The 26,476-nt window shown below is 45.0% G+C and overlaps 1 protein-coding gene across 2 annotated transcripts in view; it reads left to right on the top strand.

Annotated features, from left to right (window-relative positions):
- KCNK13 (potassium two pore domain channel subfamily K member 13) overlaps positions 1–23,383 on the top strand; it is a 108,672-nt gene extending 85,289 nt beyond the window's left edge. For both annotated transcript variants that reach the window (XM_047863967.1, XM_047863968.1), the window contains one exon: positions 20,644–23,383. In XM_047863967.1, the coding sequence (XP_047719923.1) occupies positions 20,644–21,536 (893 nt within the window). In that variant the 3' untranslated portion in view covers positions 21,537–23,383. The remainder of the gene's footprint in view (positions 1–20,643) is intronic.
- Positions 23,384–26,476: the final 3,093 nt, after the last annotated feature.

The following is a 26,476-nucleotide window of genomic DNA, read 5'->3' on the forward strand; positions in this document are numbered from 1 at the left end:
ACCTACCAGGATGCAAGAATGGCTGATCAGGAACCCACCCCAGACCTGTAGGCCATGACACACAACAAGAACACCCATTTTAGAAAGAAAAACGAAGGGCGCCTGGGTGTCTCAGTCAGTGAAGCATCTGACTTCTGCTCGGGTCATGATCTCAGGGTTCGTGAGTTCAAGTCCCGCATTGGGCTCTGTTCTGACAGTGCGGAACCTACTTGGGATCCTCTCTCTCCCTCTCTCTCTGCCCCTCCCTGACTTGCGCTTTCTCTCTCTCCGAATAATAAACTTAAAAGAAAGAAAGAAAATTGATTTGTAGGAAGGCAGAAGAGAAGTGCAGTATGCTCTAAGTGAGCCACCAGGTCTCCGACAAGTACCTAGACATTGATGGGGCCACCTGCCACTTCAGATAAATTCTCTTGCCTTCGGGCCTCACATCACTTGGGCGAGGTTGAAAAAAATCTATCGTGCCTACTCTAACCAATCCCTTTTGCAAAGAAACTTATCCAGAAGATTCAAAAACACAGAGAACCAGCTTTTTTATGAACAATTACATGTTAAAGTTTTGATTATCTGGGGCATGCTGAGCTCATGGTCTAGGAATGGACAAGAGTTCATCAACCATGGTCACAGTGAGGTCAGGGAGGTCAGGGCCTCACAGAAGTAGGAAAGGCCTTTTGCCAGGGCCTGGCAGGATGAGTGCATATATTTTGGTTTTGTTTGGGGGTTTTTCTTGGGGAGGGAGATGGTAATATTTTTTCTAACCAAAAATGTAATACCTTCCTCCTGCTGTATGCTACTAATAATAAGTTGTGAGATATGTTAAGTTTTCTAGTTTTGTTTTTGGGTATATACCCGAAAGAATTGAAAGCAAGGACTCAAACAGATACTTGTACACCAGTATTCACAGCATTACTCTCGAGAGCCAAAAGATAGAAACAACCCAAATGTCCACTGAAAATGAATGGGTGAACCACCTGTGGCACATCCATACCGTGGAGTATTATGCAGCCATAAAAAAGAATGAAGTTCTGGCACCTGCTGCAACACAGATGAACCTTGAGGACATGATGCTAAGTGAAAGGAACCAGACACAAAAGGACACATCCTGTCTAATGCCAGAATCATAGAGACAGAAAGCAGAATAGAGGTTGCCAGAGGCTTGGAAGAAAGGGAGAACAGGAAGTTATTGTTTTGTGGGTGCAGAGTTTCTCTTTGGGATGATAACACAGTCCTGGAAATTGGTAGCAGTGATGGTTGTACAACATTGTGAATGGATTCAGTATCACTCGTTTGTACACTTTAGAATGGTTAAGATAGCAAGTTTTCTGTTATATATGTTTTATCATAATTAAAAAATCAATATAAACGACCAAAAAATATGTACGGTAGAGGGAAAGGCTCATTCATATCATCTACAAAAAGCTGTGAAACGGGAATCAGTGTGACAAGATTTGGACAGGATTCATATGAAGTAATGACAAAATTCTACTAAGGCTCACTTTTAAAAGATTTCTATAAATGGAGAGAGATACACTGTGTTCCTGGTGGAAAAACTCAATTTGGTAAGGATGTCATTTCTCCACAAATTAGTCTCTAAATATAAGGCGACTCCAATCAAAATCCAAAGATCTTTTCTGGAACTTAACCAAATTATTCTAAAGCTCGTCAGGAAAATTGGAACATAAATAAGCTGGGAAGTTTTGAAAAGAAAAAGGAGAAAGGAGCAGGAAGAGAAGAGAAGAAAGCAGCAGAGTTTTCACAGATATTCAAAGGGAACTGTTTAGATTTTTGGTACCAGTCCCAGCAGGAACAGACAGATCAATGGGACAAAAATACAGAATCCAGAGCCAAATATAACAAATTTGCCTTTGATACAAGTGGCATGTCAAAGGGCACCTGATTGGCTCAGTTGGTAGAGCGTGCGACTCTTGATCTCAGGGTCATGAGTTCAAGCCCCATGTTGGGTATGGAGCCTACTTAAAAAATAATAATAATTTTTTTGAATGGCATTTCAAGAGAGCAGAGAAAGAAAAGACCATTTAAAAATGGTTCTGAAGAATCTACACGTGTGGCAAAGTTTGATAGAACTAAACACACACACACACACACACACACACACACACACACACACACACGTAAATGGGGGAGAATATAAGACCAGTGGATTGAATCAATGTCAGCATCCTGCTCATGATATTTACTGTAGTTATACAAAATATTAGCATTGGGGGAAACTGGGTAAAGTGTAACTAGACTCTCTGTGTTATTTCTTATAATTGCTTATAAATCTGCGATTATCTCAATACAAATTTCAACTATAAATGGTGCTGAGAAAAACTATTTTTAAAATTTTAGATCCCTGCAGTTGGAAAGGCGTTAATTATTAAATTGCTTTTAAAAATTAGAGCCATAAGTGAATACTAGTATATTTCTGGAGGACTTTTCCCTCCATGACTCCCAAACACAAAAGCCACAGAAGAAAATTGGTGGAAACCAATGGCTTTGCCTACATAAATATTAAACTTTGGCAAAGCAACAAAACATTTATGTAAAACTGAAAGTCAGGCATAAATTGGGAAAAATATTTCAGCATATATACAAGATGACAAGTTAATTTTCTCAAAATACATAAAGAGCTCTTACAAATCAATAGGAAAAAGAACAAGTATTATCATCAGAAAACGGACTAGACATGAATAGGAATTTACCAGTGAAGAAAAATAAGAGGCCAATAAACATGTGAAAAAATGGCAAGAAAGCAGAAGCTGGTGAGGAAAGAAAGCGTTAACCTCTGGAAGAAATACAGTTCAAGGAAACTGGGAGCTGATGTCTTATTTATGGATAACAATTAGCTGAGTGCATAGCACATGCTGCTTAGTTGTGGTTTGTCCAACGAATAAGTCAGTAGAGACGAAGAACACAGATGACCTATCAAGGAGAAGGAACACTTCGGATGCACGTTGGAGAGAAGAGAAAGGTAGAGGGGGAAAAAAAAACATTTTAAGGGGGAAAGGGGCAGATTAGGCCAACATTCATTGTAGAGCCTATTCTGCCTAAAACTAGATACGACGTCATCAGGAGAAAATCCTTCCGCGTTACCTCGAGAAAGCCTCCAGTGAGAGTATACTCAGGAGAGTCACTGAGATAAAGTGTAGGCTTTAAACTGTGCCCTAAATGCTTTCTGTCTGAATGTGTTTCTGCTCATCCCTTACACCATTCCCCAGTGGATGACAACGACTTGGTCCTTCTCCAGCCACAGGTTTTTGCCACCAGATCCCACTTCAGCATTAACAGTGTGGTTGACAGGCAACACAGCAGATCCGGGGTGAACCTGAGTTCTGGTTTGCACTGGGCATCTCAGACTTGCTAACTCTTCATACTTCCATTTTTAAAAATATTTTAATTAAAAAATTTTTAAGTTCATTTATTTATTTTGAGAGAGAGAGAGAGGCGGGGAAGGGCAGAGAGAGAGAGAAATAGAAAATCCCAAGCATGCTCTGCACTGTCAGAGCCCAGTGGGGGGCTAGAACTCACAAAAGGTGAGATTGCGACCTGAGCTGAAACCAAGAGTCAGATGCTTAACCGACCGAGAGCCATCCAGGCGCCCCCATCTTCATACTTCCGTTTTTTAACTTCCTAAAAAGACCCTCGTGTTTGGGCTTTATAGCCGGGAGTTCATGGGAGGTGTCTGTCTTTGGTGTTGTCCCTTCAATGGAAAAATAAATCCTAATGAATCAGCCCTTTCTTTCCTGATGACTAGCTAAAATGCCATTGTGTAACAGTATTTTCAAACATTTCTTCTGGCAGTTGAATTATTATGCCAATTCCATTTGTGTCGCAAATGCCACAATGCTTTCTGAAATGGGTTCTCTACTAGCTTTGGGCAAAAGAAAGTTATAACTGCTTTCTGGAATTAATAATATCAGAATGAGATGTTTTTAAGAAAAGGCCTCCATCCAGCCCCCTCAAAGAATAGTTTATTACAGAAAAATGATTGTATCATGTAGATACAGCCAGGAAGGTGCCTCTAAAAAGAATGAGGTTTGAGTGTCTCCAAAGACTCTTTTAAAGAAATGGAAGAAAGGAAGGGAGGGAGGAAGGGACGAAGGAGGCCAGAAGAGAAAGAAAGAAAGGGAGACAAGGAAAGAAGCACTTCCATTTTCTCCAGGGAGCTTTGGTTCCCTTAGAGCGAGAGCTAATTCTCATAGCAAATATGAGGATGTTTGCCTAACGTTTCTAGGAGATTCTAGGTAATGCAAGGTGGCGTAAGAGTAACATGCTGTCGGGGCGCCTGGGTGGCTCAGTCGGTTAAGCGTCCGACTTCGGCTCAGGTCATGATCTCTCGGTTCGTGGGTTCGAGCCCCGCATCAGGCTCTGTGCTGACAGCTCAGAGCCTGGAGCCTGTTTCCGATTCTGTGTCTCCCTCTCTCTCTGCCCCTCCCCCATTCACGCTCTGTCTCTCTCTGTCTCAAAAATAAATAAACATTGAAAAAAAATTAAAAAAAAAAAAAAAAGAGTAACATGCTGTCGTAGGCTGCTGTAACAAATACCCTAGACTGGGTGACTAATAATCGTCAGAAATTTATTTCACACAGTTTTGGAGGCCAGAAGTTGAGATCAGGTTGGGTTTGGGGTGAGAGCCCTCTTTCGGTTTTCAGACTGCTGACTTCTGGATGTACCCTCACACGGCCGAGCGCAGAGAAAGCAGGCAGTCTCTCCCTGGTGACTCGTAGAAGAGCACTGATCCCATCATAAGGACTCCACTGTCATGACTTTGTCTAATCCTGTTCACCTCCCCCAAGCCCCACCTCCTAGTACATGCCACTAGGAAGGAGGGTTTCAACATATGAATTGGCGGGTCCATGAACATCGGTCCATAACACACAGGAAGTTTCAAGAGTTTGTAGCGAGTTCCAGACTAGGGAGAGCATGTCCCGATATTATGAATAACACATATATTTCTTCAATCTCATATGATGTAGTATGCCCAGGCCGTACTTCCTCGTTATTGTTTCATTCATCTTAGTAAAACCATAACAGATGAGAGAGCCACCAATATTCTGTAGGTCTTTGGCTTTCAGACTGGATTTCCGGAAGCACTGGGATCCCACAAAGTTGAGAAGGGGAGCTGGGAGCCTCTCGGGTTAGGCAGAAGACGTGAGCTTCGTCCGTGGTGTATCCCCACTGCCACCTCTCTGGAGAAGCCTGACCTCCCTCTCGTCTGCAGCAAGCAATTCAAAAAGGCAGTCAGATTGACCTGTGCTTCCTCCAGATGCCCATTAAAATGCAGATATTTCGTAACCCCTCAAAATGTCCAGATCCTCTCGTTCATGCCGAAGAAGAGGGACCTGTGATTAGTTCCGTGCCCTCATTGTAGTAACATTCTGCTTAATTTGAACCATTTCTTCAGAGTCTGGGGGAGGACAGTTTTGTTCAAGAGAGAACGTGATTATAGGCACTTGCTTTTTTTTTTTTTTTAATTTTTTTTTTCAACGTTTATTTATTTTTGGGACAGAGAGAGACAGAGCATGAACGGGGGAGGGGCAGAGACAGAGGGAGACACAGAATCGGAAACAGGCTCCAGGCTCTGAGCCATCAGCCCAGAGCCTGATGCGGGGCTCGAACTCACGGACCGCAAGATCGTGACCTGGCTGAAGTCGGACGCTCAACCGACTGTGCCACCCAGGCGCCCCTATAGGCACTTGCTTTTAAGGAGCAGTTTCATAATTTAAAAGTTAAGCACTGGAATTAGGACACCTACCTGAGATGAGTAAATCAAATGATCCCCCCCCCCCCCTTTTAAATGAGGGCAGACTCAGAATTAGTGACAGCACTTATTCCAGCACTTATTACTAGCTCAGTGTTTGAGAGGAGGAAAAGGGCTCGAGAAAGCATAAAACACAGAGCTGATTGCCCCCATGACTCAATGTTCTCTCAGAGAAACGAAATTCGTCAGATTCCTCTTCAGGCGCTGACGTCTTCTGATTCCCATGAGGCTAATTTCTGTTACCTTCTGAGCACAGAAATTACTGTGGTTGGTAATAATGCAAATGATTTAAAGAATCCATACGTGTCATATCCCAGTTTTCAGCTTTTATAGGCAGGAGAGTAGTCACTCATTTTTGACTTGTAAGCTACTTATGGTCCAGGAGGCTAGAAACATCCCCTAGTTCAGAAATTACCTGGAAAATAGTTTACTCTTTATTCCAGATGATACCATCTTTTGTCAAAGATGCTTTACTGTTAATGAAATGAGAGAGGAGTAGCCCTAAAAATAGCAAATTCCAAATATATCCTGAACCTGAGAACCCCTAACTTTTGCATCCATAGCAGTAACTGGCTGCCGAAATGTTTCCCTTCAGTTCCCTGGCTGCTTTGCAAAATGCTTTAAATTTTGTTAATGTTTGTTTTTGAGAGAGAGAGAGAAAAGAGAGAAAATGAGTGGGGGAGGGGCAGAGAGAGAGAGAGAGAGAGAGTGAGTGAGTGAGTCCCAAGCGGGCTCCACGCCGTCATCGCAGAGCCTGACGCAGGGGCTCGATCTCACGAACCGTGAGACCATGACCTGAGCCAAAATCAAGAGTCACTTAACGGACTGAGCCACCCAGGATGCCCTTTGCAAAATGCTTTAAATTAGCCTGCGATGTCTTTGTAGTTGAGAAATGTTGCAGAGAGAGATGTTTTTCATGCAGACGAGAGCTTCACCTGCCTGGCCTGTAGAAGGAGGGCCTGGGACATACGTGGTGGGCTCTCCCCAGATTCCTGGGATGATCAGATACACAGAATGAGCCCTGATTCAAGCTCTGCGCACCCGAGTCACAGAATATGGGAATCTCAGTGTCCCTAGAGTTCATCTGGGCCACCCCGTCCTCGTTTTACCAAAGGGACAACCAGAATAAGTTGTACCATCACACACTTAAGTTATTAATAGTCTGGACTAGAACCCAGGGCCCTAACTAGCCAGCTCCATGACTGCAAATGAGTTTTGTCATCTCCGTGTACTTCAGATTCTCATGTGCAAGAGGGGGGACATAGGGGCACCTGGGTGGCTCAGTCACTTAAGCATCTGACTCTGGATTTCGGCTCAGGTCGTGACCTCGTGGTTCGTGAGATCGAGCCCCATGTCGGGCTCTGTGCTGACAGAGGGATTCTCTCTTCCTCTCTCTCTCTCTGCCCCTCCCCAGCTCGCTCGCTCGCTTGCTCTCTCAAAATAAATAAATTTAAAAGAGGGGTATGTAATATTCCTACTTCGCAAGGTTGGCATGAGGATGGAGGAAATGAGTTCATGTAAAGCACTAAGCATAGTGCCTGGCTCAGAATGGGTTGCTTCAGACACGTAAACCACCATCATCACCATCATCCTCATATGACATTAATCTGCCTACTCGAGGAGCTGGAATAAACAGTCAGATGGCCTTGTTCTTAAGGACCCAGAGGGGTTAACCCTCATGCAGCACTCATGAACCACTGGGTCGTAGAACAAAGGAGGCAGTTCCTAAAATCAGTATTTCCATTGCTTTTCTCACCGCGGACGGTGGAGCTATGAACTGTGTAACTGGAAATGAGAAGTGCAGTTATCAACTTCCCAAAGCAGCACATTATTGCTAGGCCTCCTTTGGTCCTGTTACATCACTGAGCGATCCTGTCTTGAGTGGAAAACTGTAGAACAGTGATTCTCTAGCTCTAGGGTAATCATCGCTATCCAGACAGGAAACTGGGATGCTGACCCAGTAGGTAAGGCTGAGGGGTTCCTTATCTCACAAGCTCCTTGGGTAGTTCTGGTACCAATGGTTCAATGCCACAGTCAAGATGCACTGCCTAGAACCCCCTTGTTCCTTTACCCAGGTGGACCCCATGCCAGCAGGTGCTCAGCAAATGGCCAGGCAGAAAGCTGATCTAGAACCAATGCCCACCTCGGCCCTCAGTCGTCCTCCAGCATCTCCTCCTCCCCCACTCTCCAACCCAAATAACCCAAACCTCACTTCACAAAAATAAGCCAGTACCCACCTAGTTCCATTCCAGAAATGGATTTGCTGGGAAGGAAGTACCTCTCTCTCCCTTCTCTTTGTTGCATTCGTCACCATAGGTAATGTAGGAAGTAGAAAGTCCTTGATTATTTTGGAAGCCCTTCTCATCCAAGGGAAGGAGAGAGCTGTCTTCATGTCTGCTGTGGTCCTGGCACCACAGTTATCCCACAGGAGCTGTGTCTTCTGAAGACAGCTCATTCTGCTATAGTGTACCATCTGAAATGTTTTCTGCATCATATATTGATTGATACACCAAAGAAATTAAGAGTTGCCTTTGCCTCTAGGACCCTGGAAGTATCATATCAATACTTCACTGATTTGCAGCGGCCGGGGGGGGGGGGTGCCTATCTTAGAATCTTCCCCAAGCAGACATGACCTTTGTTTCCAACCCTTATAGCCCTGTGCTCTGACCCCAGCTAGTGGTGTCTCCCTGAGTGGGGTCTGTGGTCCTTGTACCAAAATCACTCTGGGAACTAGCTTAAAATGCAGGTTTTCTCCCCCCATTCAACCTCCTGAATCAGAATCTCTGAGGGTGAGACCTGAAAATCCCCAGTTTTTAACAAGCTCCTCAGGGAATTTTCACGTGTACTGAAAGTTCACGACTTTTGTCCAAAGTGACTGTGGTTTGCTTCTGCCTTATTCACCCTTCACTTAATTTTCACACTGTAAATAAAGGTGTGATTAGACCCTCCAACCTCCCTGAAGCTTGATGGAAGTTTTCCATTTGACTTTTATGTTGTTTGCAGGTGGCTCAGAAAAGGAGTTTACTTGATTTGATAAACAACCTAGTGCAGGTTTCCGTCTTGTGTGTTCTTTTAGTACTTAATCTCCTGGACCAGGTTTGATGCTCCTGGAGGGCAGAAACTATCTTCTAAGCACCCACCCCCCTTCCCACGTTCTTGGCTCAGTGTGCACTACCTGATAAAATATGGCAGTATTGCCTTATTTGACTGTCATGTCAGCCCTTGCCTCCAATGGTCCTTTCCTCAACATCTAGAAATAGTCCAAGAGGAAGTAATGATTGTGAACACTTGACCCTCATAAACCCCTGCTTTAAGCATTTTCTTTAGAAGACTCATAAAACTGGGAGCACCTGGGTTGAGCCTCCAACTCTTGATTTTTGGCTCAGGTCATGATCCCAGGGTCGTGAGATAGAGCCCTGTGTCGGCCTCCTCACTGAGTGTGGAGCCTGCTTGGGATTCTCTCTCTCCCCATCTCCACCCTTCCCCCCACAAATAAAAAAAAATAGAAAAGGGAAAAAAAGACTCATAAAACTTGATGCACACTTTTGATAACCTGTGACATATGGATGACCGCCATCTCTTCACACAGTGTACGTGCCTCTCCCTCCACGTGTCCTTGTACACGCATCCTACCATACTTGTTTGTCTCAGTTTCTCATTACCCCAAGTTTCTTTGAAGGGACATCCATCACCACTCTGGTACTCCCTGAAGTGTTTTTGGGTTTTTTTGTTTTGTTTTGTTCTGTTTTTAAGTAGGCTCCATGCCCATTGTGGGGCTTGAACTCACAACCCTGAGATCAAGAGTCACATGCTCTACCCACTGAGTGAGACAGGCGCCCCTCCCTGAAGTGTTATTTAAAAAATTACTAGTATGCAGTACTTTCTTTCTCTAAAGGGATGGGGTCCAATCTTCTCAACATTCAGTATAAGTTGCTAAGACAAGGTTTTACCCATCTGACCATCCAGTAAGTATCTGTTCACTTACCTGATCTTTTCACTTACTCCTCCAGCTCATTTCCAACTAGGTGAGAGAATCAGGGCTTGGGTATCTGCACCTGGATGGAATCGAAGGGCCTCCATGCCCCTCCTGGGGGAAGCTTTTCTCCTGCAGACCTGAAGCTGTACTGAGCAGACCTGATTCATTATGCACATATTACTGGACTATGGAGGAAAACTCATACAGGCCAGACAAAGCTAGTTTTACATCCCATTGTTTGTTATGGGTAATTTTCCACTGGTGGTTTGTGAAGAAAGAATCAGGCCAAAGGAGAGACATTCTTAGCATGATTTTAATAATTAGTAGGGACTGCTTTTTTTGGTTTGTGTAAGAGAGGTTATGGTGAACCCAAACATGATCCAGTGTGAAATCCTATCAAGCCAAAATGAAATTCTGTCTCTTGGCAGAATTCAATCTTGAGGAACTCCACAATGGTATTTGGGATGGGAAAGGAGTGACTTTTAAAAGTTGTAGAAGGTCTACAGGTGCCTGGGTAGCTCAGTTGGTTAAGCATCCAACTCTTGATCTCAGCCCTGGTCTTGATCTCAGGGTCATGAGTTCAAGCCCTGCGCTGGGTTCTGTGTTGGGCGCCACTTTGGGCCCTGCATGGGCTCAGTGCTGGGTATGAAGCCTACTTAAAAAAAAAGAAAAGAAAAAAGTTGTAGAAGGTCTTGAAAAAGGATTCTGAGTTGATTAGCTAGTACCTTTGCCTTAGATTTACTAGTGTGTAAGGGGTTCCTCAAGTGTGAGGTGAATGGAAATTGTTTATTTTGCACAGAGTGTGTCAGCATCTGGTGCACAGCCAGAGTTTCCAATTTAGGGTCCCAACCCTGGTTTTGTCAGATGAAAATTTTCACAGGGTGTTAACATGAGTATTTGCTGCTGTTATATTGTCTGCATGGTCACTTACCATAAAACACTTCATTATAAACAGGTAAGTGTGTGTTTGTGTAAGTTAACTTCAGCGTATACCCTGGCAGCAGTTAGCCATCAATGGGAGTATCTATTCCAGAAGTCACTATTAAGCACTATAAATATTGTTATCAAAATCTGTGCCATAGGGAATATTGGCTAGCACAGGAAACGTTAGAAATAATTCTCCACTGGAGAAATGGGTGCTGTGCAAGATAAGGTTGGCCAGACAGGTTGTGTGAACCAACGCTCTTGCTTAGATGGGGCAGTAAATTCATCAACCAAATCTGGAACCTTTAGGCAGTGCTCAAGGCCTAGACCTTCATTGTTTCTGTCACCTAAAATTCAACAAGAAAAAAGGAAATGGGCAAAATAATTTAACAGGCACTAAAAAGGATGCCCAAATGACCACAAAACATATGAAAAGAGGCTCAACTTAATAGATGTCAAGGAAATGCTAATTAAGAACACTATGTACCCACAAGAATATTGGCAAGAATATGAAGAAACTTGGACCCTCAAATCTTGATGAAGGCAGGGTAAATCGGGGCATCCACTTTGCTGAACATATGATATCCTGTGAGTCCTCACTCCCACACCTGAGTATAGGTATCCAAGACAAATGTGTACATATTTCACCAAAAGACATGCACCAGAGTGTTTGTAGAAATACTACTCATAATAGCCCCAAGCTGGAAACCATCCAAATATGTATCAACGGTACAGTGCCCTCTTTATCCCACCCCTCCAGTGCCCTCAGCTTGTGTCTGTTCCTTCATAACACACAAGCTCAACAGCTTACTCCATTTGCCAGTGGAATTTCCATTAAATTCCAAACCCCATGCAGACCTCCTCTTGATACTCCTTGCTACTGGAAGTCAAAAGAAGGATGGAGTATCCATACTTATATCAGACAAACTAGACTTTAAATTAAAGGCTGTAACAAGAGATGAAGAAGGGCGTTATATAATAATTACAGGGTCTATCCATCAGGAAGAGCTAACAATTATAAATGTTTATGCGCCGAATACGAGAGCCCCCAAATATATAAAACAATCACAAACATAAGCAACCTTATTGATAAGAATGTGGTAATTGCAGGGGACTTTAATACTCCACTTACAACAATGGATAGATCATCTAGACACAGGATCAATAAAGAAACAAGGGCCCTGAATGATACATTGGATCAGATGGACTTAACAGATATATTTAGAACTCTGCATCCCAAAGCAACAGAATATACTTTCTTCTCGAGTGCACATGGAACATTCTCCAAGATAGATCACATACTGGGTCACAAAACAGCCCTTCATAAGTATAAAAGAATTGAGATCATACCATGCACACTTTCAGACCACAAGGCTATGAAACTTGAAATCAACCGCAGGAAAAAGTCTGGAAAACCTCCAAAAGCATGGGGCTTAAAGAACACCCTACTAAAGAATGAATGGGTCAACTAGGCAATTAGAGAAGAAATTTAAAAATATATGGAAACAAATGAAGATAAAAATACAACAATCCAAACAGTGGGATCGGGATGCAGTGAAGGCAGTCCTGAGAGGAAAATACATTGCAATCCGGGCCTATCTCAAGAAACAAGAGAAATCCCAAATATAAAATCTAAAAACACACCTAAAGGAAATAGAAGCAGAACAGCAAAGACACCCCAACCCCAGCAGAAGAAGAGAAATAATAACAAAATTGATAAACCTCTAGCCAGGCTTCTCAAAAAAAAAAGGGGGGGGTGGGGAGAGGACCTAAATAGATAAAATCATGAATGAAAATGGAATTATTACAACCAGTCCCTCAGAAATACAAGCAGTTATCAGGGAATACTGTGAAAAATTATATGCCAACAAACTGGACAACCTGGAAGAAATGGACAAATTCCTAAGCACCCACACACTTCCAAAACTCAAACAGGAAGAAATAGAAAACTTGAACAGACCCATAACCAGCAAAGAAATTGAATCAGTTATCAAAAATCTCCCAACAAATAAGAGTCCAGGACCAGATGGCTTCCCAGGGGAATTCTACCAGACATTTAAAACAGAGATAATACCTATCCTCCTCAAGCTGTTCCAAAAAATAGAAAGGGAAGGAAAACTTCCAGACTCATTCTATGAAGCCAGCATTACTTTGATTCCCAAACCAGACAGAGACCCAGTAAAAAAAGAGAACTACAGGCCAATATCCGTGATGGATATGGATGCAAAAATTCTCAATAAGATACTAGCAAATCGAATTCAACAGCATATAAAAAGAATTATTCACCATGATCAGGTAGGATTCATTCCTGGGCTGCAGGGCTGGGACACTCCTTGAAATCCCTTATGCCTAATTATCAATGAAACATGAAGGGAGAAGCTGGAGTGGCCTGGAAATAGTGGGGAGAAGATGCCTTATTGAAAAAAATCACAAGTCCCAGAGAGAGCACATTTCATTATCTGTTGCTATGTATAACTTCCCCAAGTTGATGGCTTACACAGCACCCATGGACATTTTTCACGGTTCTGTGGATCTCCTGGGCTCAACTGGTGGTTCTCTGGCTCCATGAGGTACCAGCTGATATGATAGATCTCATGCTTGCCTGGGGCTGGAATGCCCAAGATGGGTTTACCCAATATCTGAGGACACTAGAGTGGCTGGGGAGGGCTGGGCCTTCTCTCCAGCTAAGTGGTCACATTTTTTACACAGTGGCTCAGGGGTCCAGAGAGAGAAAGAGAAAACTGCTAGACTCCTTACCATCTAAGCCTGGAACTGGCGCAGCATGACTTCCACCCCATATGATTGGCCAGAACAAACCTCAAGGTCATCCAAAATTCAAGGGGAAGGGAAATAGGCTTCGCGTCTTACAGAGATGGGAGCAGTTTGCTCAAAACCATCTTTGGAGAAAACAGTTTACCACAGGCAATAAGAGTAAGGGAGGGCAATCTGGATGGGGAACCTGGATTCAAGCCAAGCCTCCGCCCCTCATGAAGATTACCTGGTTTATTGGTGCCTCAGTTTCCCCACCTATAACACAGAAAGCTTGGACTAGAAGGCTGTGAAGTTCCTCTCAGCTCTAACACTTGTGGTTCCCCAATCCGCATAAAGACTGTGCCTGGTAAGAACCCCAAGTCTTCCATCACTGGAACCCCGTTCCCATCCCCCACACCCCCCTAAGCATTATCCATGGGGTATGTTCTTGCCTCTTCTTTCCATCCCAATTGAAACCAGAAGGTGTTTTTTAAAAAACACCCACAAACCCCTATGTAGTTTCATCTCACACACAAAAAAAGGCTTAAAATTTCCAAGTCAAAAAGATTATGAAAAGTTTATGCAAGTCGAACTTTGCTTTCTCAGTGTATGGGGAAAAATGAATCAAGAGAGATGATGGTTTTGGGCAGATGTTTGCCTCCCTTTCAAGGGAAACATCCAGAATATTGAATGTATTTTTCTGAGTTTAAAAGTAATGAAAGATGTAAAGGATTAGGAAAAATTGAATCACCCAAATTATCACCACCTCAAAATATCCTGATTAAAATTTTTGTCTCTTTCTCTTTATGTTGTTTTTTTCTGTATATGTTTGTGGCAGGACCTTTTCGGTTCTGGGGTCCACCTCTTTCCCGAGAACTCTGGTAAAACCCTGACCAGTCTAAGAGGAAATCGTTCCTCTTGTGGATAATTGGTTTGAGAAGTGGGTTTGTACTGATTAATGATATATAATGGGAATTTCGCCAGGGGGTTTCTGGAAAGGATTCACTGCTATTATAAAGACATACACAAGGCAGGAACACAACATCTTCTGGCTCTGGACATTAGTGTGTGAGGAGTTAATGCCTGAAGCTGTTGGCATGGGGTGGGGGTGGGGAGGAACTAGCTAACATGTTGATGGGGCCAGAACCAGAAAAGTGAAATGCTCTTGGTTCATAGATCATTTGGAAAGACACCCAGTTAATCCCTGGAGCTGCCCATCTCCAAATTTCATGTTCTATGAGATAATATGTCCCCTTCATGTTTAAGCCACTTCTATTTATGATTTGCTATTACTGACAACCAAAAGTCTCTTCACCGTTGTAATATATGTAGGTGGTTAAAAGTAGTTTAGAAAGTTTATTCCCTCATCCAACAAATATTTAATGAGGATGCCCCATGCACTAGGCTTGAGTCATTCGTCAGAGACACTTTGGCTCTGCATTTTTCCACTTAACATTTTCTCCAGTCATTAAAAACTCTTTGTATATGTCATTTTCATGGCTTCATTTTAATAGCTACTTTATTTAGTCATTTCCCTATTATCTGACATTTAGATTGCTAAGAATATTCATTATTAAAAGCAAAGCCATGGTGAACATCAATGTACATGATGAGTCACATTTCTGATATTTTTTGGGACATACTCCTAAAAAAAAAAAACAGAAAAAGATGCAAATATTTTTAAGATATCTGAGACATTCCCAGATTGCTTTCTAGACAGTTTATGCCAATTTATATATCCCCATGCAGTGTTTGATATTTTCTGCTGCATGTGAGGGCACTCTCATAATACACATTTAAAAAAATGTCTCTAGAAAGAATTGTGATTCAAATCTACAGGACACATGTACCCAAAAAATCAATGGCATAAAAAAAACGGGAAGGGATGCTGCCAATGAATAAAGGAGACTTAAAAGATACGATGCTTGGATATTATTAGCATCCTGATTCATACAGATCTGTAAAAAGATATTTTTGAGAAATTTGAAAATAGCCTGGGTATTATTTGGTTTTAAGGAATTAGTGTTAGTTTTATCAGGTGTGACAATGTCGTAGTGGTTATGTTGGGAAAATAAAGTTCTTGTCAGTTACAGATGCTTCATTATTAATGCATGAAATGGCGTGCTGAGATTTCCTTGAAAATACTCCCACAGAAAAAGGAGGTAGGGTGGGATAGGAGAACCATGCCTGGCAAAATGTTGACAATTGCTCAAAGTCGGAAATGAGGGTTTATTCTAGAATTCTCCCTACCTTTGTGTATGTTTGAAAAATATCATAATGCAAAGCTTTTCACTTTTTTACCTTGATTAACTTTTTTAAGGAATGGTGGTCAACAGAATATATGTAGAAGGCTGGGAGACTGCAGGCCTGCCCTCCTCTCTTCATGGTCTAAATGAAGGGCTCTGTTGGGGTTGACTGGGACCCGGGAAGTCTCTAGCTGCTTCATTTCTGGCCCCAAGGACACCAGAGAGCCTGATTTGGTCCCAGCAGCTGCCCTAGGGGTTATAGTCACAGTAAAGCAGACCTGAAATGGTTCAGGGGAGCTAGACCAAAGTAGATTCCAGGCAAGCTTCCTCGGACTCCAAACCAAATTCATGAGCCCTTGGTCCTCCCATCAGTTAGCTCATGTGCTCCCAGACTCAGGGGTTGGACCTGAATCAGAAGACCTCAGACGTGAAGCACAGAGAATAAATTATATATTGAAAAGCACCACCTGTGACAATCAGTTTCCTTTGTGTGCCTATGAAATACAAGGAGACCAAAATGCATGGGGTGTAGCACATTTTTAAAACCAACTTAATTACATCACTTGTTGGAAGAGGCACACATAACATTCAGAAACATGTGTTTTACTAAATGAAAATTGTAGGGTTTCAGTTTCTGATGCAAGCCGATCCCCTGATTTGGGTACCAGATTTGGCAGCCACTGTGGTCTGGGTGTCTACGTAAAGCATGGAACTATAGACGCTTGGTTAATTTCCCTCCTCAAGGCTACTCCTGATGTGCACATCTGACAGAGGCTTGCACTCACTTAGCACAGTCAGGTGCGCAGGCCTGGGAGACAAAACAGATCTAGGTTCTAATTCCAGCTCTGCGCCTTTCGGCAAGTTACTCAGCTTCTCCATTCTTCTTTTTCTCATCTGTCAAATGGGAAGAGTAGACTAATAATCAACACCCAGCAAGGGTGCAAGGGGCCGGTGATACCTGGCACAGGGCAGGTCTTTGGTGATGCTCCTATCTTTTCCCTCCACCAGGGAGGACTGTGAGGCTTCTTATTCCCAATCCAAGGCATCCCTAATGGTCAGCCTTATGGGGCTCAAAAAAGGGGAAGGCTTCCTATGAAAAAGCCTGTGGTATTAGCTTCCACACTTCTAAGCTCTGACAGTAATAGAAGCTGTGGAAACCCCTCTTAACTGCGAACCATAGGACGCTGCCTCCTGGTGCTTCCCCCACACAACCTCTTATGCCATTTTCTGTTACTTTTGCTGATTGAAAAGATGGCAGTGATCAAGCCAATACAGCAGGTAATCAAAACTCATGGCTTATCAATTCTTTAATAAAACTGAATGTTTAAAAAAAAACACCAAGATAGACTCTAGAGATTTTAAAGCCCTGGAACACGTCTAGACATGTCATTTATTGGAAAAGTCAGTTTACCGAGCTTGCTAGCCTGGCTTCAGTCACGCCCCTGATTGTCGTCACTCAGCCCAAGTGAGGTGGCGTTCGAGACCCTAAAGCCGGGATAACTTCGTCGTGCCTTATTTTGGCCGTTGACTCGCTGTGCCTTGTTTTGTAGATAGCCGTTGATTTGTCCCAGCCTGGAGGCGAGGCTCCTTGAGGTCGAGGACCTTCTCCAGTTCACCACTGCATGGCCCAGTTAGTGCAGGCCCTTGCACTTAACAGGTGCTTAAGAAATTACTGCTGTAAACTTTGAGAGCTACTCTTAACTTCTCTACTCTCGAAGACTAAAATAATTAAGCCACCTCTGGGATCAGAAAGGAAGATTTTGGAGAAGCAAACATTTGCCCATTTAAATCTCACGTTCTCTGATTAATAATCAGAGGGAGGCAAGCACCTCCCTCTCCCTTGTTATTCCTGGGCTTTCCCCATTTTCAATACCTTTATCCAATTCCTGGAATATTGTTGGGTCAATAAAAGGCCCCCAGATAAATGTTTCTCTTTTTTCTGCTTGTTGCCTCAGTTCTGTCTCCAATGAAGAAATCCCGAAGACTCCTCTGGCCTTACAGCTTTGGGGCAGGGGCTCCAGCTTTCATTTTTCATTTCATCTTTCTTTCTTTCTTTCTTTCTTTCTTTCTTTCTTTCTTTCTCTCTCTCTCTCTCTTTCTTTCTTTCTTTCTTTCTTTCTTTCTTTCTTTCTTTCTTCTCCTCTTCCTCCTCCTCCTCCTCCTCTTAAGTAGGCTTCACACCAGCACAGAGCTCAATGCAGACCTTGAACTCATGACCCTGAGATTAAGACCTGTGCTGAGATCAAGTCAGACGCTTAACTGACTGAGCCACCCAGGTGCTCCTCAATTTTCACTTCTTAGCACAGAAAGATTTGTAAGCTTTACTGCTTCTGGGAATTCACTGGGCCAGAGGAGGTGCCCCAACACCCTCAGATCACCAGGAACTAATTACTCGACACCTCAGTGACTCCTCAGTGTTCTCTGCACTGGGCAGAGAAGGATATCGCTCTCAGCTCAGTCATTAAACTCAGGAAGTTTTCTCTGTCTCTAAAATAAACGTTAAAAAAAAATTAAACTCAGTAAGTTTTTTTTCTTAATTCTCCACTATTACAACCACCTCATTTGAGCTTTGGGATAAGAATTAAAGGTACTAAAGGGGCGCCTTTAGTGGCTCAGTTGGTTAAGTGTCTGACTTCGGCTCAGGTCATGATCTCGCGGTCTGTGAGTTCGAGCCCTGCGTCAGGCTCTGTGCTGACAGCTCAAAGCCTGGAGCCTGTTTCAGATTCTGTGTCTCCCTCTCTCCGCCCCTCCCCGACTCAGACTCTGCCTCTCTCTCCCTCTCTCTCTCTTTCTCAAAAATAAATAAACATTAAAAACAAAAGAATTAAAGGTACTGACAAGAGAACACACAGCAAAGGCAAAGTATTTCTTTTTAAGGAAGCTATCTAATAAATGAAATCGATACTACCAAGAGTTGCCGGCGGCCTTTCATTTTGAAAACAGGAGTTCCCAGAGAAGAGACGAGGGTCTAATTTTCTCTCTACCATTAAGGTCCACAACTGTAACTCCCCACGAAAGTATCCCTGGCCCCTTGATCTTTCCTTACCAGATCATCCTGTCCCATCCAGCTCAAAAGCTAGATTTACTATCTTCTGCTGGTCTCTTGGCTATAGGCTGTTAACACCCTACCCTCCTGTAGATGTTTGTATACCGTGGAAGGAAGATCAAATTTAATTGGAAAACTAGATGGTTACACAGTATGTGTGGCTAGGTGTTTGGGAGGGGTGCCCCCTTGGCTCTGCCTGAGGAGAGGAGGAGGTCATCACCCCAGAAGCCCACACATGGCAAGGTCTGATCTGACCCCTTCCCAGAGTGCCCTGGGAGGCAGCCACGGTGAGCTGTGGCAACAAAGAAAAGTGCTGGCTTGGGGACAAGCAGGGTGTCATCGTAAAGAGGATAAGGGATGAGTCCTCAAGATCCCAATGATGGGGCTCAGGTTAGGAACCTGAACCTGCTAATAAAGAAAAAATGGAAACAAGAAGGTTTGGTTCAAATACAAGGCTGCACCCAGGGAGGCATGTTCAGTACTTACTTTTTGAATGGCATTTGTGTTCCAAGACTTTGATGCCCTTCCCTTCAAACAGATCAGACTTCTCATGGTTACTGAATCATTTGCTTGGAAGGATTCCACGTCCCTCCAAGTGGGCTGACCCTTGGTACCCCTCAGTGAGAAATACTGAATGTATCACTGCTCCTTTCTTCTTCTCCTTGTTCTTAGTGATGTCCGTTGTCCTACAGCTGGTATTCTTAGTAACATGTCTGTGTGCCTAGGTAGAAAGATCAAGAAGGTGGAAATTGTGAACAGTCAGAGGCAAAGGCAAGAAAGACATTTTCTATTTTATCAAACTATAAAAACCAACACCTCGGTTTCCACTCCCAAAGCATAAGGTGTGTGTTTGAAGGATTTTGTTTAAAAGACGGGAAAAACAGGGGCGCCTGGGTGGCTCAGTTGGTTGAGCTTTTGACTTCGGCTTAGGCCATGATCTCATGATCTCATGGCCCCGTGTCAGACTGTGTGCTGACAGCTCGGAGGCTGGAGCCTGCTTCGGATTCTGTGTCTCCCTCCCTCTCTCTCTCTCTCTCTCTCTCTCTCTCTCTCTCTCTCTCTCTGCCCCTCCCCTGCTCATGCTCGCTTGCTCACTCTCTCTCCCCTTTAAAAATAAATAAGCATAAAAAAATAATAAAAATAAAAGATGGGAAAATCTTGAGCAAATTTGTCATTTCTACGTATGCTGGCATTTGCTGTTTCTCTGCATGGAGCACCACCACACGCACACGCACACACACATGCACACGCACACACTCCTCCCTGCCTGCCTCACTCCTCTTTAGCTTTCAAGTATCCCTGCTTAGTCTTCTCAGAATCCCAAGCCTGAGCTGGGTTCCCCCTCTTAGCCGCTCCCATAGGACCCTGCACCTCCTTCCTATACGATGTAGTAATCCCCTCACTAGGCTAGAGCTCCATGAGGGCAGGGACCAGATCTGGCTTTTTTAGAGTTCAATCCCCCGTTCCTGGAATGGCACTGAATAAGTATTTGTAGAATAAATGAATTCTGAGGAGTCTGTATGAGCCTTTCCTTCGTATGAGCTGTTGTTTGTCTGAACAATGTCTGCTGAGTATGGTGGCTCAGGCTGTGCACTGTACAGGACGTCCAGCCCGGTCGGGAGGGGAGGCTGAAATCCAGCTTGCATTCTCATCGCCCGGCCATTTTTCGCTGACTGTATCCACCCGGAGGAAGAGATGCCTTTTTCTGATCTGTACAATGGCACCATACGCACTTTCAACCGGGCAGCTCCAGAGAAACATGTAGCGTCTTCAAAAGGAAGGGAGCGTCCTCTCCTTTGTTCCTAGAACGGCTAGGACTGAGTGCTTTTACGAAACTCTTTCTTCGGATCTTTGGCCAGTCATCTATGCCGAGACCCTGGCCGCATTCCCAGCAAAGGCCTCCCTCACTCTTCTCTCCTCTGATTTTTGTCTCCCGCAGGGTTTGGGATGACCACTCCGGCGACGGTGGGAGGAAAAATCTTTCTGATCTTCTACGGCCTCATTGGGTGCGCGAGCACCATCCTGTTCTTCAACCTCTTCCTGGAGCGCCTCATCACCGTCATTGCCTACATCATGAAGTCGTGCCACCAGCGACGGCTCCGGAGACGAGGGGCCCTGTCCCGGGAGAGCCTGAAGCCCCCGGGCAGGTGCGAGGGGGATAGCTCGGCCGGCTGGAAGCCCTCCGTGTACTACGTGATGCTGATCCTGTGCCTGGCCTCCCTGCTCATCTCCTGCTGCGCATCGGCCATGTACACCTCCATCGAAGGCTGGAGCTACTTCGACTCGCTCTACTTCTGCTTTGTGGCCTTCAGCACCATTGGCTTCGGGGACCTCGTCAGCAGCCAGAACGCCCAGTATGACAGCCAAGGCCTCTACCGCTTTGCCAACTTCATGTTCATCCTCATGGGCGTCTGCTGCATCTACTCCTTGTTCAATGTCATCTCCATCCTCATCAAACAGTCCGTGAACTGGATCCTGAGGAAAATGGATGGCGGGTGCTGCCGACGATGCCAAAGGAGGCTCCTGAGGTCCCGGAGGAACGTGGTCATGCCGGGCAACATCCAGGACCGGGGCAACATCTCCATAGACACGGATGGGGTGATGGACAGCGACACGGACGGGCGGCGTCTCTCGGGGGAGATGATCTCCATGAAGGACTTCTTGGCCGCCAACAAGGTCTCGCTGGCCATCCTCCAGAAGCAGCTGTCTGAGACGGCCAACGGCTGCCCGCCCCAGGCCAGCGCGCCGTCCCGGGACAACGAGTTCTCAGGGGGGGTGGGGGCCTTTGCCATAATGAACAACAGGTTGGCGGAGACCAGTGGGGACAGGTAGGGGCGAGGAGCGGCCGCTGGGCGTGGAGGCCAGGAGAGTGGGAGATGGGGGGATTGGCACCAGCTCAGCTCTGTGCCGGGGCGGGTTCCCTCTGGAGTTGTCCTGTCACCCTCTGCAGGCCCAGCCTTAGAAAGCTCTTCTCCTCGGGCAGCCAGCCACCTTCTAGGGCTGCATACCGAGGCCGGAGGCCCTTCTCCTTGTCTTTATTCTGTGAGGTCTGAATTCAGTCTTGAGAATGAATCCCAGAGGCAGCCTAAGACATTGCACGGTTGTCTTACTCCCCTTCCTCCAGGGCTTTAACTGCCTAAGGGAAGGGGATTTAAGTAAGTCTCTATTTCCCTGCTGCTCTGGTCTTCATTTGGAAATTAAAATCCTGAACAGAAATCCTCATTTTCCCCCCTGGAACCCTGAATGGCTGGACCCACTGCCCTTCCCAGCCCCTTCAGAAAAGAGGGGGGGGGGATGCTTCAGAAGGTGCCTGGGCCGTGGGCTTCCTTCAGAGCAGATATGTCCACGGTTCGACGGATGGGGAAATCACCTGGTCTGCTCTCTGTGTCTGCTTCTCTGCGTTTTGTTTTTCCTTTCTTTTATTTTTAAGATCCCAATGCTGGGCTAAGGTGTCTGTGGGACCTCGGCGTGGTAAGAAGAAAGCTTCAGGCCTTTAAACTGCAGCCAAGTAGTGGACAGGCTCTTTTTTTTTTTTTTTGCAAGGAAAGAATATAGCTTAACGTTCTTCCTTCCAGTGGTCACAGAGACCATTTCATTTTTTTTTTTTTAACCAGGGCATGGAGCCCATCGGAATGATAATGGCTGACTATTTATTAGAACTGAAAACTGAATAAATCCTCACTTTATTAACTAAGATTACATGAGTGCTCATTATGGACAGCGGGGCTGGGGGCAGTGCCTAGCTAAACAGGCATTTATTGTGCACAGTGAAAAAAGAAACAAGAAATTAACCCTTGGGGATATGAGCATCATCTTGGATTCTTGGCTAGAGAAACATTCTAGGCCAGATAAGGAATGGCTTCTCTTTGTGTAATTTGTTTCGGCTCTGCCTCCTGGGAGTGTAACAAGTCTAGTTACATAACCTCCTGAGCAGTTAAAACATCCGTGCTGGGAACAGGGACTCTGGATCTTCGTATATTCAGGAGAGAACATTTTGAGACCCGAGAGCAGCATTAATAAGAGATAGCTGTTATTTTTATAAGATGGGGATGGTGTACATGCAGCAGTTTTAGAAACGATGAAGAAAGTCGGCATCGTAAAGACAATAAAGCTGAGAACGATACCCAGTGAAACTGAAATGTTGAGCGGAACTCATCAGAGCTGGGAGGACCTTAGGGACCATCCCATACACAAGAAAGAAACACAAGAAAGACACAGAGGCGTGAAGGGAGTGCTCCCTATCCGAACTCTCAAGGCTGACAGCATACAGCTAGGAGAACCCAGGTGTCCTGATGGCGACGTCTGGGCTCATCACCCGTGCTCCCCACAGCTTTAGAACCTCCCTCAACTGCTCCCTCCTAAGCTGAGTTGCCTTTTGCTTCCAGCTGGCACCCTACCCCCCCCCCTTTTTTTTTTTTACAATGCTGAATGTACTCAACGGCAGGAGTCCTATAAACAGCAGCCTGGGCTTCGAACTAAGGGCTGTGCGGCTCCAAAGTCAGAGATCTTCAAGTCTTACTTTGTGTTGCTCTCAAAGGAAGCATCCTGTAGCTACTGCAAAACCAAGCTCCCGGGGGGCTCTGCTCTGGGGGAAGGCACCATGGGCATAGGGAGAGGAGCTAGGTCCCTGCCCTAGGAGATTTCTTTATCACCACATGCCTGGGACAGGGACTGGCACAAAGCAGGTCCTTGCTTCTCCAATCCAGTACAGTGACCTTCTGGGAAGATGACGCCTGCTGATACAAATGCTCCTTGGCCCCCTGGCACATGTCCCAGCCAGGGGGCCAAGGAGCATTTGTATCAGCAGGCGTCATCTTCCCAGAAGGTCACTGTACTAGGTGATCTTTGCAGAGAAATGTTATGTCAAAACGCACGGCTCTTTGTCAGTAGGATCCAAAACTGGAGTCAATTTTTGAGCTAAACACGAAAAAAACGTTTTTTGAACTTTTGAGGAGTTTCCAGAGGAGTCCTCTCAGGGTCCTGGAGAATGCGTTTGTTTTGCTCTGGGTTGAGGTTCCCTGATGGAAACATCTGAGCACCGGCGGAAGGAGAGAAGTGTGGTACGTTCACGATGGATGAGTGGGAATAACGTATGTCCCCAAAATGGCAAAACTAGGTGTCTCTGTAGTTACTCTTAGGCACGAATTGGTTCAACGAGGGAATTTCTAGGTATGAATGTAAAGCTGGAGTTCAAAATCTGGAGCCCACAAATCCTCTAACGTTGTGGTGTATGTACGGGCACACCTCAGAGGTGCGATGGGTTAGGTCCCAGACCACTGCAGTATGGTGAATATCGCAGTAAAGCCAATCAGATCAACTTTTGGCTTCCCAGTGCAGATGGAAGTTATGTTTGCCATGTACTATAGTATATTAAGTATGCAACGCATTGTGTCTTTTTGAAAGTACATCAATTTGTGGAGCCCGGGTGGCTCAGTCAGTTGGGTGTCCGACTTCGGCTCAGGTCACGATCTCACAGTCCGTGAGTTTGGGCCCCGCGTCGGGCTCTGTGCTGACAGCTCGGGGCCCGGAGCCTGCTTCGGAATCTGTGTCTCCTTCTCTCTCTGCCCCTTCCCCACTCACGCTCTGTCTTGCTCTGTCTCTCAAAAATAAACATTAAAAAAAATTTTTTTTAAGTACATCAATTTAGAAATACTTGACTGCTAAAAACCGCTGACCATCATCTGAGCTTTCATGAGTTGTAATCTTTTTGCTGCTGCAAGGTCTTGCCTCCGTGTCGACGGCGGCTGACGGAGAGGGGTGACGGTTGCTGAAGGTTGGGGGTGCTGTGACAATTTCCTAAAATAAGACAGCAATAAAGTTTGCTGCATGGGGTGACTCTTTCTTTCACGGATGTTTCTCCGTGGTGTGTGAGGCTGTTTGATAGCGTTTTACCCACAGTAAAACTTCTTTCCAAACTGGAGTCGAGCCTCTCAAACCCTGCTGCTGCTTTGTCAACTACGTTTCTAGTCCTTTGTTGTCATTTTAATAATCTTTACGGCATCTTCACCAGGAATAGAGTCCATCTGAAGAAACCACTTTCTTGGTTCATCCATAATAAGCAACTCTTCATCCATTAATATTTCTTAAAGATTTTATTTATTTTTTTTTTCAACGTTTATTTATTTTTGGGACAGAGAGAGACAGAGCATGAACGGGGGAGGGGCAGAGAGAGAGGGAGACACAGAATCTGAAACAGGCTCCGGGCTCTGAGCCATCAGCCCAGAGCCTGACGCAGGGCTCGAACTCACGGACCGTGAGATCGTGACCTGGCTGAAGTCGGACGCTTAACCGACTGCGCCACCCAGGCACCCCAAGATTTTATTTTTTTAAAGTGAAAAAGTTTTAATCATTTTTTTTAATGTTTATTTATTTTTGAGAGAGGGACAGAGTGCGAGCAGGGGAAGGGCCAAGAGAGAGAGGGAGACACAGAATTCGAAGCAGCCTCCAGGCTCTGAGCTGTCAGCACAGAGCCCGATGCGGGGCTCGAACTCACAGACTGTGAGTTCATGACCTGGGCTGAAGTCGGCCGCTTAACCAACCAGGTGCCCCAAGATTTTGTTTATTTTTAAGCAAACTCTGTACCCGATGTGGGGCTTGAACTCGCGGCCCTGAGATCAAGAGTCACATGCTCCACTGACTGAGTCAGCCAGGTGCCCCTCATCCATTAGGTTTTTATCATGGGATTCCAGCAAATCAGTCCCATCTTCGGGCTCCCCTTCTAATTCTCGTTCTCTTGCTATTTCCACATCTGCAGTCAGAACACATACAACATCTATCCATAGAGTTCGCCATCTTACATGGGCGTGGTCTGTGGCACCCCGAGACAATTACAGTAGGAACTTCCAAGAGCGCTGATCACAGATCATCATTAAAAATCTACTAATGATGGAAAAGTTTGAAATATTGTGAAAATTGCCAAAATGTGACCCAGGGCCAGTGAGCAAACGCTGTTGGGACGATGGCGTTGACAGACATGCTCAATGCAGGGTTGCCACAAACCTGTAATTTCTGAAAACCACAGTACCTGCGAAGAGCAGTGTGGCGCAGGTGTGAGAGGGAGCAGACACGTGGACGTCCGTGGGCGTAATGAGCTTCATGGGTTTTTCTTCACGTTTCCAAGGCGGTCCTTCCGTCCTCACTTAGAATGTTTATTGCTGTTTTCTCTTGTCACCTCTGTCCCCACTCTGCACATCTCTAGCCTCCTCACTGATTCTCTCTGTCCCCTTCTCTCTGGACTGTGTCATGTGGCCTCGTCATCAGAAGTCATGCTCGGCTGCCCTGGCAGTTTACTGGCCAGGAGAGAGTGACCATCAGCAGAAGGTTGGCCTGGACGCCTCTGTCCGGGAACCCAGAGACTCCCCAAGGTGATGAAGGGACCCGCTGACTCGACGTCCATGAAGCTCCCGGACTTCATCCGTGGCTGGGCTCGCAGCTAGCCTGTCCTCAGTTGTCTGTGGTGCTGTGATCGTGAACTGGCCTTTCATGGGAGGCCATGGACCCAAGACATGTGGTGTCTCAGGGGACCCTCATCCTACACTACTTACTTGCACAAGTTTTTCCATATTCCCCTACCACCTGAAGTAATATCTTCTTAATATTTTTAATCAACTGTTTTTTGACCAGTTTCGTTTTAAGAAGAAATGTGTCTCACTAAATGGAGGGCTCATATCACTTGTTATAAATAGAAAATACAGTCTTTGTAAAAACCAATAAAGTGAAGATAAAATTATCATCAGATTCTATCCAGATCCTGTATCCTACCGAAGACTCGA

The sequence above is a fragment of the Prionailurus viverrinus genome, chromosome B3, assembly GCF_022837055.1.
Source record: "Prionailurus viverrinus isolate Anna chromosome B3, UM_Priviv_1.0, whole genome shotgun sequence".
In the NCBI taxonomy this organism is placed as follows: Eukaryota; Metazoa; Chordata; class Mammalia; order Carnivora; family Felidae; genus Prionailurus; species Prionailurus viverrinus.